This window comes from Xiphophorus hellerii, chromosome 1 (genome assembly GCF_003331165.1).
Source record: "Xiphophorus hellerii strain 12219 chromosome 1, Xiphophorus_hellerii-4.1, whole genome shotgun sequence".
Lineage (NCBI taxonomy): Eukaryota > Metazoa > Chordata > Actinopteri > Cyprinodontiformes > Poeciliidae > Xiphophorus > Xiphophorus hellerii.
Genome location: NC_045672.1, coordinates 23,181,772 through 23,198,038, shown reverse-complemented (window position 1 = coordinate 23,198,038; position 16,267 = coordinate 23,181,772). Strand labels below are relative to the sequence as shown.

At 38.4% G+C, this 16,267-nt stretch overlaps 1 protein-coding gene across 2 annotated transcripts in view; it reads left to right on the top strand.

Moving 5' to 3' along the window:
- LOC116726996 (acid-sensing ion channel 1A-like) overlaps positions 1–16,267 on the top strand; it is a 72,534-nt gene that overhangs the window by 7,482 nt on the left and 48,785 nt on the right. For both annotated transcript variants that reach the window (XM_032574130.1, XM_032574039.1), the window contains exon 2: positions 2,206–2,401. In XM_032574130.1, the coding sequence (XP_032430021.1) occupies positions 2,206–2,401 (196 nt within the window). The remainder of the gene's footprint in view (positions 1–2,205; positions 2,402–16,267) is intronic.

The following is a 16,267-nucleotide window of genomic DNA, read 5'->3' as shown; positions in this document are numbered from 1 at the left end:
AACCGGTTTTAGTCCAGAATAAAGTACACACACAACTGCGCATCATTTCTTCCCCCGGCTCTGAGCTGCAACGCTTTCAGTTGGGATTAACACAGTGGTCTCTGTGTTACAGTGCCAAGACTCAGCTTTAATTTGATGAGGTCCAAATTCAAAGAGTTCATTAGTAATTAGACACTTGGCTGCTAAATCGTGCTTGGCAACTGCTTGTTTTGGGTTCATGCTCAATAAAACTCAAGAGTGGCTCAAAGCTCTGCTTCTGAAGATGTGATTTAGTTAGTTGTCAATAAAAGGAGCCTATATATCAGGGAGACATTAAGATTTCTTTTTTTTGGTTTTCGTTTTGAGTCTGCTGTTTCCAAGTTCTCTCGACACACTTGATTCCTTCACACTGCTCTTCCTGCATGCTAAAAACCATCGGATTAGATTAACAAGATGTTTTAAATCTGTTCGTCTCGATTTGTTAGCCTTTAATTAGCGTTCGGAGTGCAGCCAGACTCTCAGCGAAATGGACTCCAGGGTGTTTGTTTGTCTGGTGGTCTGAGCCTCCAGCTGCACTGATATTAACTGCTGATTTCATCACTTCCAAGAAAAAATAAAAATCCCTTTACCATACTCCAGATTTTAATAACTCACCCAGACTCATGTTATTGTATGTTATTCTGGTGAACCATTAAAGTTGAACTAAATGTCTCCTGGCTAAAGCAAACCAGTCAGACAAAATTTAGGAGCCACCAGTCAAACCCAAGCACATCTTTCTTTAGGGTCCAGATAGGTGAGGCTTCAGCTGAGTAACTGTGTATAGCCCAGAGCTGCTGCATTGTCAGTGATTGGATGGCTGGGTTTATGGGTCTGTGTCTGAACTTTATTATGAAACGTTCAATAAACTGTTCCACTCTGGCAATGCCCGTCCATTTGAGAGGCAGCAAAATGCCACAGAAAAACCATCATGTTGAGCTTTATAGTCAGTTTTCTGTCCTTTTTGATTTATTCAGGAATATTATTTTAAGCTCCAGCTGAGCAGAGAGAAAGTTCACTGATAAAAACTTCAGAGACCTTTCTGAACGGTGTGAAAAATGAAACTGAGGTTCACTTTTTGTTCGGAAGCAGGTGACTGTTCTATTCAGGATTCTGCAGACTCATAACTCCATGCTAAATTAAAAGGCATTAAATTTGCATGTAAAAAAAGTGAATATCTATGGGGGAATTTTTCTGCCATAATAGCACTTTCAGTTCTGCACACATTTTCAATCTTAAAACAAGATTTCATGTCTTTTGTTCTCAAAACTTTTAATACTATTGCTTACATTTTTATTTTGAAAGCAGGACTTCATGTCTTTCTTCACAAAACTTGTAATGCTTTTACTAAAAACTTCTCTCTGCTTGCCTCTGGAACTAAAATGCACGGTCGCCTGGCAACCTCTCAGCCAATAGAATGAAAGTGTTGTACTGGGTGCGTTTGTTTCCTTCTAGAGGCTGTGCCTGTGTGGTTACTATCAATTGTAGCAACCTGCGCCACCCACTGGATGTAGGGAGTGGGTTGGAACAAACTCCTGCCTAAGAGCAGTAGCTGTTAGCTATCAGTAGCACACTGCTAGCGGATGTTTAGTGTAACATGGGGCAGAAAGCTGAGGCTGTTGTCACTATTCTGCGTCCTGATTCGCCCATTTGGGAAGAAAAACAACAACCATGATGGACTATATGAGGATTAAGTTGTTAATATGCTGGCTCCAGTCGGACAACAACTTCAAATGTGTAAGCTATGCTCCACCGTTAGCATCCATGTTTACTTCCGCAAACAGAGCACTGCTTCTTTTTGTGGCGGTTGGCAAAACACTGAGAACGATGACGCTGTTGCGCCCTCTACTGCGCAGGTCGTTGCCCGTTCACACTGCAAAACACATCCAAGTCGCATTTATTTGGAAGTGTGAATGGCCGCGGCCAAAAAAAAATTTGATTTGACAAAAAATTGGAATTGGGTCACTTCAGGCTGCAGTGTGAGCACAAAGAGAAGTTTTTAGTACAAGTTTTGAGAAGAAAGACATAAAGTCCTGCTTTCGAAATAAAATTGAAAGCAAAAGTATAAAAAGTTTTGAGAACAGAAGACATGAAATCCTGCTTTCAGACTGAAAATGTGTGCTCTTGGGTTATGGCAGAAAAATTCCTCCATAAATATCTCTCTTTTTCGCTCTCTCTCTCTTTCTCCAGGTATGAGATCAGGGACATACACCTGGTGGAGGAGAGCGTTCTGGAGAGCCTGAAGCTCAAAACCGACTTCCAGAACTTCAAGCCGAGACCTTTCAACATGCGGGAATTCTACGACCGCACCGGCCACAACCTCAACGACATGCTGCTGTCCTGCCACTTCCACGGCACAGAGTGCAGACCGGAGCACTTCAAAGTGGTGAGTTTCTCTCCTCAAATTTATTGTAAGGCTGCAAGCCCTCAGGATCAGGGGCGTCAGGAGCTGCCAGTAAATATTTGGAAGCTGGATTGCAAATATTAGAGCCAATGCTTTGTTTTTTCCACACACATTACATTTTGGGCTCTTTGTTCACCCTCTTTAGCATTTCACACAATGTTCACATCCAACCAAAGCCCATGCATATGAGACTGGTCAGTAGAGGCCAGAAGCCAGAAAAGATGAAGCATCAACAGGTTTAAACTTTTGTGTTTTTTCTGTGCGTAGATGCTTTTCAGGTCCTGGACCATTAGAAAGCATAAAATACTAAACAGGTTGCAAGGAATTATTTAACTCTGAAAGCAAAGTAGGAGTAGATGGTGAGAAGTTTTCAACCCCTCGTCGCGGTCATGAATGCCATTTTAATTTAAGGGTTATAACCTTTTCAAGCCATTATTTTTAAAGGGTGAAGTCATTATGCAGCTAACAAATTGAATGAATTTTGGCATATCAGGTGACCAAATAAGTTGGAATATAAAATGCGTGAAATTTGGATTCATGTCCTTTAAATATTTTCTTTTTGTATTAATCAAACATTTGACATGCCTGAATGTTTGATCAGCTTGTCAGAATCGGAACCGATCGTTTAAACTGGTTGGACGGAACCAGGCCTTTAAATAATGGATGATGATGAAGAAGTTAAATGTTGTTTTGTTTTGCTGTTGGTTTGAAGTGAAGCTGGAGAATCTGGAGGAAGTTGTGCAACATACTAAGTCATCCCACAGCATCATGCTAACACCGCCTTGCTACTTGGTACAGTGTTTTTGCTTTTGACAGCCTCATCATCACCTCTTTGATATATATATTTTTTTCATAATTTTTTCTCCTCTAATTATTAAACTTTTCTCCAGAAGACAGTTTGCTTTAATGGAGCTACCATTTCTGTTTTTACCATCTTATTTCTGTTTACACTCTCGGTGCTTGGTGATATAAAACACACTCTTGTTCCAGCTGCTTTTGGATCATGGGTTTTTCCTGAACATCCCAACCAAATTTCTGTCATCTCAGAATTATTTTATTGGACTTTGTTGCGAACATGTATAGCGGACCCCGCCTATTCTTGCTGCAGACTTTGTGGATATACCTCTCCTTTTTTTTTTCTCTTGGAAATGTTTCAGCGAAGTCCGACCACGGCGTTGTTTACTTTAAAATGGAGGTCTGCGATGAATGACAAGGTTCTGACTGTTAAAACTCTCCAGGCAGTCACTGAAATGTCACTGAGAAAAATTACGGTGGTTAAACTCGGATCATAGACTAGAATGAAGCAACTGCTAAAGTCATCACCTCTGCAGCTTAATTTATGTGCCGCCCCTAAAACTGAAGCGGTGTTAATTAGATATATTATTAACATCTGCCCACACAGATGTTTCACCAGGATAAACTACAGGAGCCAGAACTGAAGTGCAGATACTTTTCAGCATAGTGTGGAGTTGTACAAAGCAGAATTAAGGTTATATTTTACGTGCTGCAGATTGTGAGCGTGTTTGGAGATGCAGATAATTTTCTTCACCTCCATAACAAAGAAAATCCCTAAAGGTCTGATGATAAATAACCTGGGGTGTAAAGTTTCTCAAAGAAATCCAAACCAGGCGTGGCTATCTCTTCCTTTTTAAAAGTTTGGTCAACATGGACTTGGTTTAATTTTTAATAGGGTTATCATTAAAATATCAAGTTCTTTAGATCATTTTTAGTATTTTCTTTTTTTTCTCTTACATTTTTACAATATAATTTCTGTTTTCACTTTTTGTACTTACAAGTCTGTAGGGAAAGAAATAAAACTTTTATCTCTTATGATGCTGCTGAGTTTTCCCTCCTGCTTGAGCGCTGCTGTTTGTTCAGTAACAACACTGCTGGTGCTTTCAGCCTTTCTGCCAGTTTAAAACCAGCAGAAAGGCTGAAAACCATTTTAACAGTCAAAATGACCCAAAATCGAAAGCACTCATTTTCACCTTGTGCTGTGTAGACATTAAAGAATGTTCTTAATTTCCAGTCTTTGAAAACAGACAAAACACTCTAAAATTACATTGTGAACTTAATTACATCAAATATAAATTGCAGTCTTTACTGTTTTCTTATTTTTTCTGACTGGATTTTATCCACTGACTTTGCTTAGATTTCAACACATTACATCCACACTAAATTTATTCTATTTTATTGTGTTTGTATGTCATAAACCAACAAAAAGTAGAGTATAAAAGTTATTTTACAACTAAAAATATCTTAGCTTTACATTTGTTTTCATCCTCCTGTAGTCAGACACATCTAAATAAAATTTTGTTTAACCAATGGCCTTCAAAATTCAACAAATTAGTAGTTCTCGAAGAGGACTGTTCAATTAATTTTCTCACTATTACACATCTGTAAACCTACCAAGAAGAAGAAATTTCCAAAATTTAGAGTCCGTTTGATTATAAACTCCACAAAGCACATATTCATGGAAAAGTAAGAAGATAAAAATCAACATTTGTCAAAAGTTATGTAGGGTGCAGAGCAATAATGTTAAAGACAGGGATCTAGATTTATCTTAGATTATTTTCAGACCTTTTGCTTTTTAGTTTGTGGATCTTTAAGTCTTATCTCAGCTCATTCTGCGTTAATCAGTCTCCTCCTTTATTTCCCTGCTTTGTCCTCTGATTAGTTCATCTGGTTCCTTTGTGATTCTCCACCCTGCCTCAGTATTTAGGTTCCTGGTTTTTCATTATTCATCGCTCGGTTCTTCCGTTTACTATCCACGTTCGATGACCTTCTCTCCCTGCGGTTTTCCCTGTAAGTTCCTCTTATTTTATTAAAGCACTCTGTTTAGCCACAGTTTTCTCTACATTTGGGTCCTTTCTAATCTCAACCAGGACAGTATCCTTTTCTGTATACTTACCAGCTCTCTGCTACTTCTATTAATTAACAATAAAATTAAAGTGTTCGGTTGTAATGTGACAAAATGTACTCGTTTATGAGGAGAAAGCTCGTTACATTTAACTAACAAAATAATGAAAACTTAAATAAAGAAAAACAGTAATTTAAGTGAAAAACTGTTACTAACTGGAAATATATTGTGCTTTTATAAAACTAACTAAAGCATATTCAAATTATAGATATAATATCCTCCGATTTCGTGTTTATGACTCTATTTATTACTCTGCTGGTAAATTACGGTAGTCCATACTCGGTACTTATGCTAGTCGGCAAAATGGTGACACTAAAAGCTGAGAGAAAACTTCAGCGTCATTTGGTTGTCCAATAATAATTTAATAAATGTTTTGTTAAAATGTTGTCTTTTGTTGAATAATCATTACCTGATTGGTGTAAATATAATCACAAATACAATTCTTTTAACCTTTTTGATTTCAGCACATAAAAAATAACCAAAGTATGAAAAAATTAAAATTACTACTTTCGCTAATAAAAACTAAATTAAAACTAAATTAGGTTTAATTAATAATAACTAATAAAAACTATCAAACACAATTAAAACTACCTGAATTACACAAATAAAAAGTCACGACAAAATAAACAATTATAACCCTGATTCTGGGAGAAATGTTTTCTTTTGCAGAAACATTCTTCATTTTTTGTAAATATTTGTACATCAAAGATTTATGATGAGTTTAATGAAACTCATTTTCATTTTGGGCCAAATCAAGATTGTGAATACTCTTTAACGGCTGGTTGTGCCAGAATGTGTTGAGAAAACTTGTTCACAAACCTCTAAAATATCAATGAATTATTAAAATTAAATAATATTATTGAACATCTTTTCAGTCCCTCCAGAATTTTGTGATTCTTTTTGCTATAAAAGTGGAAATATTTGCGATATTATTTATGACGGTAAATGCCACTTTTTACTACTCGCTGTATGGCTCATGGACTACAATCTGACATCAATTAAAGCTGAGGCAGCTGTTTAGTACAAGTAAAAAAGTTTTGACAATTTTTGAGAAAAATCTGCAATAAACTCCCAACTGATTGATATAATTTAGCAGTAAACAGATAAAAACGGCATTGATTTGATTGAAAACATAATATTTAAGCACACTTGGTGTCTAGTCTCGACTCTAGAGGGCCACATAAAAAGCTGTGGCGTGCCGGATTTGGCCCACGGGCCTTGAGTTTGACACCTGTGCTGTACATGCTTTGACATAAAACCTTTGTGATAAAGAAATGTTGAGAACTCTAACTGAAGTTAGCATGTTGGAGCAAGTCCACTGATTTTCTGTACTTCTGTCTAATAAAGTAATAAAGTTTCATAAACTGTGACCACCGTTTAACTTGTCTTCAAGTTGCGTCATAACAAGGCCTCTATTGAGTTTGTTTTCCCCTGAAGTGAGAACAGGAAGCATAATTTCCACCACCAAGCGGTCCCTTTGAGTCGTGGGAGGAAGCTTGTGGTTGTGTGGCGCTTTAATGATGCCAGAGCAGAGAGCATGTCTCCTTAACCCGAACGTTGCATCACTTCTCTGCACCGATGGGCACGTCTTTTCCAACATTTGATTAGTTCTGCCTCGGCTCTTTCAGATGCTGAAATATGAAATGTGGAGACGTGAACGCCTGGAACATGAGGCGCGCCTCTGATTCCTGCTGAAGCATCTCGCTGATCTCTCCGTGTTTCAAATAAATCGAAAATAATGACAGCTTCTTGCAGTTGGATCAGTCCAAGAATCATTTTCCTATTCCTTTTCTTTTTTTTATTTTATCAAAATGTAATTGAGGCTGTAAGGAAGGGCTGAGAAAATTAAATTTGGGAAGAACAGAGTGACAGCGGAAAGGTGCTCAGCCGCCGGAGAGGTTTAAGGTCTTGATTTCTTTCCTCTCGTCATCCTTTTCTAATCTACATCACATCACATCCACCAAACTGTAAAACACACTTCCTTTGAAGGCCGCCTTTGATGCGAGGCATTGTTAATCTTTACGGCGTTCCACGGCAATGTGCCTGATGAATAAAGAAAGAACTATATCCCAACTGGCTGATCTTTGTGAAAAGATCAAACCGAGAAACGAGGCCGATAAGACTCTGCCTCATGCTGTTTGTTAAAAGAGCGCAAAATCAGCTCTCAAATGATTTAACGGGATCTACTCTATTTTAAATAAATACGGTAAAAAACAAAAAAAGTGACTGTCTAAATGTCTCCAAGACAATTTTTTTAAACAAATACTGAAATAAAGAGTATAAGCCCTTTTTAATATATTATAAAAGGGGTTTATTTATTATAATTTAGCTGTGGTTGATAAGTGGAGTCCCTGCAGAGGAGAATTTCACCGTCATTGTTTGGACTTGACAGGTTTAAGAATATTTTTTGGGACATATAGCTTGAGTTTAATTAAAATTGGAGTGGATGTTTTCCTTTTAATGAATGCTCTAAAAAACTGAGCTGCTGCCAAATTTACCAACCTATGAATCTCAGTCATTAATATGCTAAAACGTCCCACTGACTTTGACAGAAAAGAGTGCTGAGCTGTCAGATTCAGAAGTGTGAGCGAGGCATGATAATGACATAGCAAACAGGGCGTGTTGGCGGCCATGTTGGACACGTTTGTGTTTGTTTTGGGACAGAATCTGATAAAAGACATTTAAAATCTGGTACCTTTTCAATGTCATGTTCTGTTTGGTAAGAGTTCAGCAAGTAGTTTGTCAAGATGTTGTCTTTTGTTAATTTTACAAGACCCAAACAAGATGTGCAACATAATAGTTAAAGTCATCGGTTAAAGTGACAGCGTTGTGTAATTTATAAATTGTCTGGAAAAGAGAGCGTGCCTCACAGCAGATGTAATCTTTCTATATTTTGTGAAGTTATTTTAATATTTTTAGTTTATATTTGTGCATTTGTATTTGACCTTTCGGTGCGAATAGTTTGTAGAATCATCTTTTGTTGCAACCACAGTTTCCTGACCCACATCGAGAATCACAAATGAATAATTAAATGAGTTAAAATCACAAACGTGCAAATCAGAGAAGCTCTATGTTTGAATTTCAGCAAAATCAGAGGATGAGAGGAGATTTTAGAATGACAAGGGAGTTTAGGAAGATGAATGTTGAAGCAGGTTTGTGGTTCCGGGTTTGAAGCAAATATTTGTGTTCTAGAAAGGTTCTGGGAATCATTGGGGGGAAACGGAGGTCCGGATGACTCTGAACAGAGAAAACTGGAGAGTTTCCAGCCAGAGATAATAGAGCAGCAGTGGGCGACCATAGAGCATGTCTCTGCTTCTGAGGTTCTTGGTGAAAAGATTGAGAGATTGTTGATGAAACCAGTAAGACAAGAAACAAGCTGGAGCCAGGTAAGATCGGAAACATCAACAAGAGACTGGAAATGCTCTTTTTGTGGGTTTTACCTACCAGCTTTAGACATTTAGAGATAATGACTGGACAATAAATCAATAATAATATCTATATAGACATGATCAATATCAATAGATAATACATCTGACAGAATATTCAATAATTTCACTGAACTCTGATCCAGAACCACACAGCACTCTGGGAAATGTAGGCAGAGGAAAGACTTTAGCCAGCTAAGAAAGGTTTTTGGAATCAACTCACTCACTCACTCTTTGGTTACCTAGCAACAACTCACTCACTCACTCCTTTGGTTACCTAACAACAACCAAACCTTAAACTGCTTGCGCAGCAGCAGTTTAAGGTTTGCCACCGTGCCTCATAACTGCTTAAAAAAAAAAAAAAACTTTTAGTGAAAACTGTGGATAAAAGAGGAAAAGTCTCGCCACCAGTTTGGGAATATTTAAGATATTTTAAACCCCAAAAACTAATCAATAATTATCAATATTGGCTGATATGAAATGCTTACATTGTGATAAGTTTTTCAGATTTATTAGAGAATAAAACTTTGGTCCATTGTTCTTTGCGGAATATCTCAAGTTGACTGAATGTGAGTTTCAAGTCTTGCCATGTTTGGTCTGGACTTTGACTGGGCCATTCTAGTAAATTGGCTCTGGTTGTAGGTTTAGGGTTGTTCTTCTGTTGTGAGCATTTTCAAATCTTTTGCAGCCTCTGGCAGGTTTTCTACCAGCGTTTCCTGCATTTAGTTCAGTTTTATCTTCCCATTAAATTCAGACTAAACATGTATCCCCACAGGATAATGCTTCCACCAGTGTTGTATAGTAATGAAGTAAAAACACTTCACTACTTTACTTAAGTATATTTTGGAGTACTTCATACTTCCCTCGAGTATGAAAATTTTTGATAACTTTCACTTTTACTTCACTATATTTCCGAACTTAATTGCATACTTTTACTCCGATACATTTTCAATGTGTGGTTTAGTTACTCGTTACAAAAAAGCGAGAGAGAGAAACGCAAGTGTTTTGACCCCACCTACTGATTAGCAAGTAGCAAGTAGGCTACCGAACAAAGTCGGTAGCCTACTTGCCTGGGCTGGTTCATCACCACCAATAGGATACACCTGTTTCGCTTCTCCCATTAAACACAAAGCAAGTCTCGCAATCAGCAGCAGCCACATGGAGGAGGAGACGGAGACCACAACGACTGCAACTACGTCGGACACGGCTCCAGGGGAACCACCAGCTGGTGATGAGAGCCCATGGCCTTATTTAAATACAATACACTCTTTCGTGGGTGTTAAAGATTCGTCGTACCGCATGCAGTGTATATTATTCCTGCCCGAAGATGTGGAAATTCTATCTTACAAAAACTCCCCGTCCAACTTGAAGAAACACATCGAGGTAACGTCTTATGAAATGGTTATAATCCTCCTGTTTCAGTAACTATAGCTTGGTCACTAGGCACTACTGTATTGTGAAATCTTGACCATAAATGAACTTTGTTTGGCATTGTTTCAGTTCCACACGTGGTGTATTTAGCTTAGGCCTAATGTTGACTGTAGCAGGCTACCTAGACTCCTCTGTTCAAGGGGGGACAGAAGCCATAGCGATAGCAATTTAGACTGAATTTAACGAATATAGGAAAGGCATGCAAGTTCAAAACCAGGTTTACAGATGCCAATAAGCTGCATTTCCCTCCCAATTCCTTTTTTCTTTTGCATAATGACCAGTTGTGTGCACCACCTACTGACTGTAGGATTGACTGATTCACTGATTTGTGAAGTAGAGTAATCGTAACAGCTCTTTTTCTTCATGTTGGCCGCATTTTCTGTACTATTTATTTTTCTCATTTTCAGCACTGACCTTACTTGAAGGGAAAACTTAAGGCTTACAAAAACTTTGTATTTTCTGTCCTGGAGGGTATACTAAGAAGCTGGTTCAGTTGTAAAGCAGGTTAAGTTAACCTTGTGCTATAGGTAAAGCACCTAATTTTCTTAACTAAATGATGCCTGCAGGTATATCTATTAGCAGGTTTAATTTTGCCTGCACTTGGTTGTGTACATTATTTTAAGTGTATTTGACAAGTTTACCAAAATATAAAAAATGTCATTCAAACTGCATTTGCCTTGTTTTACTTTTTACTTGTACTTTTCATTACATTACTTGAGTACATCCATTTTTACAGCAATTTCCATACTTAAGTACAAGAAGTTTCAGATACTTTAAGACTTTAACTCAAGTAACATTTCAGTCAGTGACTTGGACTTTTACCAAAGTCATATTTTGGAGAGGTACCTATACTTTTACTTGACTCTGAGATTTCAGTACTTTATACAACTAGTGGCTTCCACTACCATGTTTCAGCAAGGGTTAGCGGTTTTAAAGTAGGGCTGTACCTTAGGATTATTTTACTAATCGATTTCATCAGTTGATTATTCTGACGATTAATCAGTTAATCAGATTTTAAAAAGATTTTTCATTAACCGCTGAAGCGTTTTCTTTACACAATATTAGACATGCATTAAAAGATGCAAATGTTTCTTTAATGTTTATTGGTCTTTAAGAGGGGAAACTTGCATTATTCTGCCATTCTCAATGCATTTCTTGAAAATGGTCTCAAAACAACAATTGGGACAATTTATCCACCAGCTAAATTTGTTATTGTGACAGGGCAACCCGTCACTGCTGTGACTGTGAGACTCCTGCAGAAACGCTCCCACCTGATCAAGTTTCTTTTTCTGAAAGGGAAGGGGGATTTTACACACTAAACTAACTTGTTAGAGAAATAGAAATAGGTACATAAAGTGAAAATATTTTGAACGCTAAGAGCAATCGGAGTCACTTGTGAAGTCCTTTTGCTCTGAGCTTCTCTCTGAGGACTGGATAAATGCTTTGCCAGTTGCAGCAGAGTTATCAGAAGCCCCCAGCGCCCCTCCTGAGCTCCTCAGCGTTTGAGGGGAATCATCATGGCTAATTGGACTCTGAGGTATTTCTGGTGTTGACAGCAAACTGTACTCATTTTACAACCCACTCACCAGTGAACTCTAGCAAAGGGGAACCAAGAGAGAGTCCCACTCTGACAAGAGCTTCTCTTGGTCTAATGCCTGGCCCTTTTTTGTTTGTCAAGGAATTTGACAGCTGTACCCCGGGAATAGATGTGCGTTTGTGAGCTCCCGCCGTGCTGCAGAAGTGACAGTTGCCTTCTAATTTCTGTACTCTGATTGCAGCTGTCATGTCTCAAGTAAGAAACATGCATTTGGAGATGCTGCAGACAAAATGAAAGATATGTCAAAAAAAGAGAGGAGGCAGCCTTGGGAAGCTCTGGAGTTTTATATTTCATGGCTGGAGATGTGTTCAGAAGTCCTGCTTTAAAATTAGACATGCAAAACTTTAAGGATAATTCTGCCCACTTTAAATTCTTTATATTTTGCTTATATGTCTACACTCCTTAGAGAAATCTAGAGGTGAACACTTTCTGTCTTGATGTGACCATAAATTCTGGATTATCCGGCTCACATTTACAGGTTATAGATTACTTTACGGTCCCTGTGGAGGAGAAACAGGCCCACAGCATCACAGAGCCGCCATCAGACTTAAAAATGGGAATAGTTCAAATGTTGACATGAAAGAAAGAGCCAAATGACAGAAAGATGTCCTAAAGACAGAAAAACAGAATAAAAAGTGAGACATGGGGATTAAAACACATGGATCTGACAATAGCTGAATGTGAGTCAGGAGTATAACTACAGCTGAGGATGTTTACTGGGACAGAGAGGGGAAAATAATTGACTGAAATAGACATAAAGAATTATTAAAACTATAACTAACATGAAAGAAACATATTGAATAACAAAACATAGAAACAACTCAAAATATAAGAACTAGAACTCAGGAGAAACTGAGCTTGAATTTGACAGATCATAGCAGAATGAGCTGCTTTTCCTTTTATTTGGTCGTTTTACGTCAAACTCCTCAACTGTTTGTTAAAGAAAATCTTAATCTACCCATAGCAGCTCCAGTTACGTTCAAGTTAAAAAAGAAAATGTTTACATTTGTGATAATATAAAACAGGACAAAAACAATCAGTTAGCTTGTAGGTGGTGTTTAATTTGTTGCTATGAAGACTTGGTAACAAGAGACCAATGTTTACTGCAGGTCCCTAAAAATGGACTTTGGAGATTTCATTTCGCCTCCGTTGCTGTCCTGCTGACTATTAGTGCTGACAAGATAAATGTGGTTTCTCCTGCAGCCTAGAGGCCAGCGACCAAAAGAAATGGGCCTCTGCAATACTTCATATTTATTCCCCAGGGGGGAAAAGTTGTATATTACTAATTGTAGGTTCCTAATTAGGCTTAAGTTTTACGGGTTTTTACACATCTTTACTAGCGGTACCAATAAATGTGCCTGGTGCAGTATGCATTTAACCAACTGAAGGCCTTTTGGTAATGATGTATTTTCTCTTGCTACCTTCAGGGAGTTGATTCTTACAATGCCTTGGTATGAACTGACCCAGTTTCAATGTGGAACATATGAAGTGTTGGGAAAATATTCAGCAGGACTCTGCACTGACTGCAGAAGTGGATTTCAGTGGCACTGAAAGTTTTATTGTGCCGTAGGATTGCTGTTGTACAGTAGACACACTCAGAGTGTCTAATTAATTATTTGACTGCTGGAGAGTTCATGTACTGATGATCTTGAATTCTTAAGGAGTAACCCTGCAGGGGACACTGAGCTCAGATTTCTCTGACAGCTTCGGCAATCTGGGGGGCTGGAATAGAGCCAAGCTCAAGCAGGATGGTGTCGCATATTTCATTTGGCAAAAATATTCTTAAGGCTTGCATCTCCTCCGGGTTTTTAGGGCCTGAGGCGACAGATGTGAAGCGCAGCCACCACCCACATCGCCCAGCGGCTTTGGGTCAGCACAGCTGCTCTTCGCAGTCTGGCTTCTGAAACTGTCGTCGTGTGCCGAGCGAGAAAATGCGTGCCAGCTCTGGGTTTTCTTTCCTCTCTCTGCCAAAGGTCTTTGACAGTTTTCTGCATTTACCCTTCATCACTTTTCCTGCACAGCAAACTCCTCACATCCTCTCCCATGGGCATGACGATGCTCATTATGCTTTCATCTCTCGTCTTCGTTCTTTCTCTCTCTCCTCCTCTACATCGCTTCTTTGCCCTCCTCTTTGTTCTCTCTGCTCCTATTATACACTCCTTTGACTTCCCAAGTCGCAAGCTTTTGTTTAAGTAAAAAAATAGAAATGCTGAACATTGGGCTGAGCAGAATTAGACAATAAACAGGAAATTAAATTTCCTCCTGCCACCATCAGCAGCACAGTGATGAACTTATGAACACCTTTGAGAGATGAATATTTCCCCCACAGTGCTGAAGAAGAGGTATTTACTGCTGACCAACCCCAAATGGTGATTGCTGCCACATTACCCAGGTCGCCGTAAACCCCCAGCACAAATAATAGATGTTTTATATTAAAGTCAGACTTTATAACAAAGCAGGAACCCCAAAGCACTACTTTATTACAATTATTTTAAGTTAACGATTAATTGATAAGCAGCCATTTTCTTAAAAATCTGAGTTTTCTCTTCTATCAAGAGGTTTCACCATCTTTCCAAAACATAAACCTTTTATAATATGCTGAATTTACAAAAGAAATCATAAAATTTTAACATTATTTTGTGGGAACTGTAATAAATACTGACTGAATAAACAGAAAATTATGGTTCTCTTACATTTGCTGGTTTTTGGATGATAAGCTGACGCTGCTTTGTCATGCAGCTCGAATGAATGAGCGTTATTAAAACTTATAGAGCTCGTTGAGTGTTTATATCTTTTTAAACACTCAACTTATTAAACACTCACCCACCTCTAATATGATAAAATCCCTCTACTCAGTATTAAATCTGACAATTTACCTATTTGTTTTGTCTCAGATCGGTTATTTGGCTTCATTTACCGTTTTAACATTTGAAACACTTTAGTTATGCGCTAATTAGTTGATTTTGAGTGGTCTTCCCTCAGTTCAAACATCCACACAGAAGAGTGTTGTTTGTGCACCCTTGTGGTGCTGATGTTTACTGTAGGAAAATACCCCAAAGTGTGCCAAGAGTAAACTCATGTCACCAATGGCTTCATTGTGCGTCTCTAATCAGCAAAGCTAATTTAAAAAATCTTCATGTAAAATTATTTCAGATCAGTTAACTACAAATATTGATCCCAATCATTCTTCCAATTAAACTCCAACATCCGCTTCAATAATCCCAAACAAATCTGCTCATCCGAAAGACATTTTGGTTCCTCTTTGTTTTGTTTTTTTGGGGGGGGTTTTGCTACAGCATCTCAATGTCTGATTTTAGGATGGATCAGTGTTGCTGCGCTCCTTGTCTCTGATGCCGAGATGGGGGAAACACTTTTTCCAGAGACATCTCAGACCGAGGAAGAAGGACAGTGGGGCTGAAAATAGTATTGGGCTGGCTGCACCGCTGTGCACATGGTTTATTCATTCTGAGGATTAGTGCAGGTGACTTAAGGGCCCGGTTCTGTGTGAACTGTTGGCAGGCTTGCAAAGGGCTGTCTGGTACTGAGACGGACTGGTTGGACTGAGGAGGCTGGGGAGGAATGATGCTGCAGTTCAGACTGTGAAGCATTGCTGCACTCAAGCGACCACGGATCAGCCCAGATGCATATTTTTAGAAGATTCTGTTGGATGCTGGCTAGTCATCTTCAATAATGAGAATATTTAGTCATGTGCTGAAATTGTTGTTTTCTCGTGAGCAGATTTAGAAGTGAATTCGGATGCAGGATGCATGAACCATGGAGGTTGAAAATGCCAAACGAAAACTTGTTAAAGGATTTTTATTCTTCATCCCAAAGAAGAAAACACTGAATCAAAAATCAAAATCTGAAATCAAAACCAAAGTACACAAACGCCGGCTAGAAACAGGAATAAAGTGAAGACCTTAACAAGGAAAACACTGAGATTTTTATAGAGGCATAACTTATGCATCACTTCATCTTCTGTCTATGACCCAAAAAAGGTTACCCCAATCCCTTAAAGGCATCACAAGATCTGGACCAGATAAAACTAACACAAAAAATATGTCTTTTCTAGTATATGTTTTCAATCTGATAGCTTTATGTAATGTTTTAGACTGACAGCAGCATGATACAATTCATTATTGTGGCATTTTCCTCACCTCTTTCTGTCTCGTCTTTACTAGGAACGGTTGAGATGTAAGGCAGCGGTGAGCTAACATGTAGAGACATGCAGAAAAAAGGTGTCCTAAATACGTCTGAAAGTCCAGGACAAAAAGGCCCAGAGGAACAAGATCTTACTTAAACTTGATCTCATCACATCTTAAGCAGCATGTGGAGAAGAATTGGGAGGATAAAAGAGGATTGTTCATGGAGTTGTGTGAACAGATGTGACCTTTACAGAAGTCTTTTAGTCAGTTTTGACACTCAAACGAGACCAGTTTGTAAAAAGAGTAATACCATATCTCCTGCAAACACTG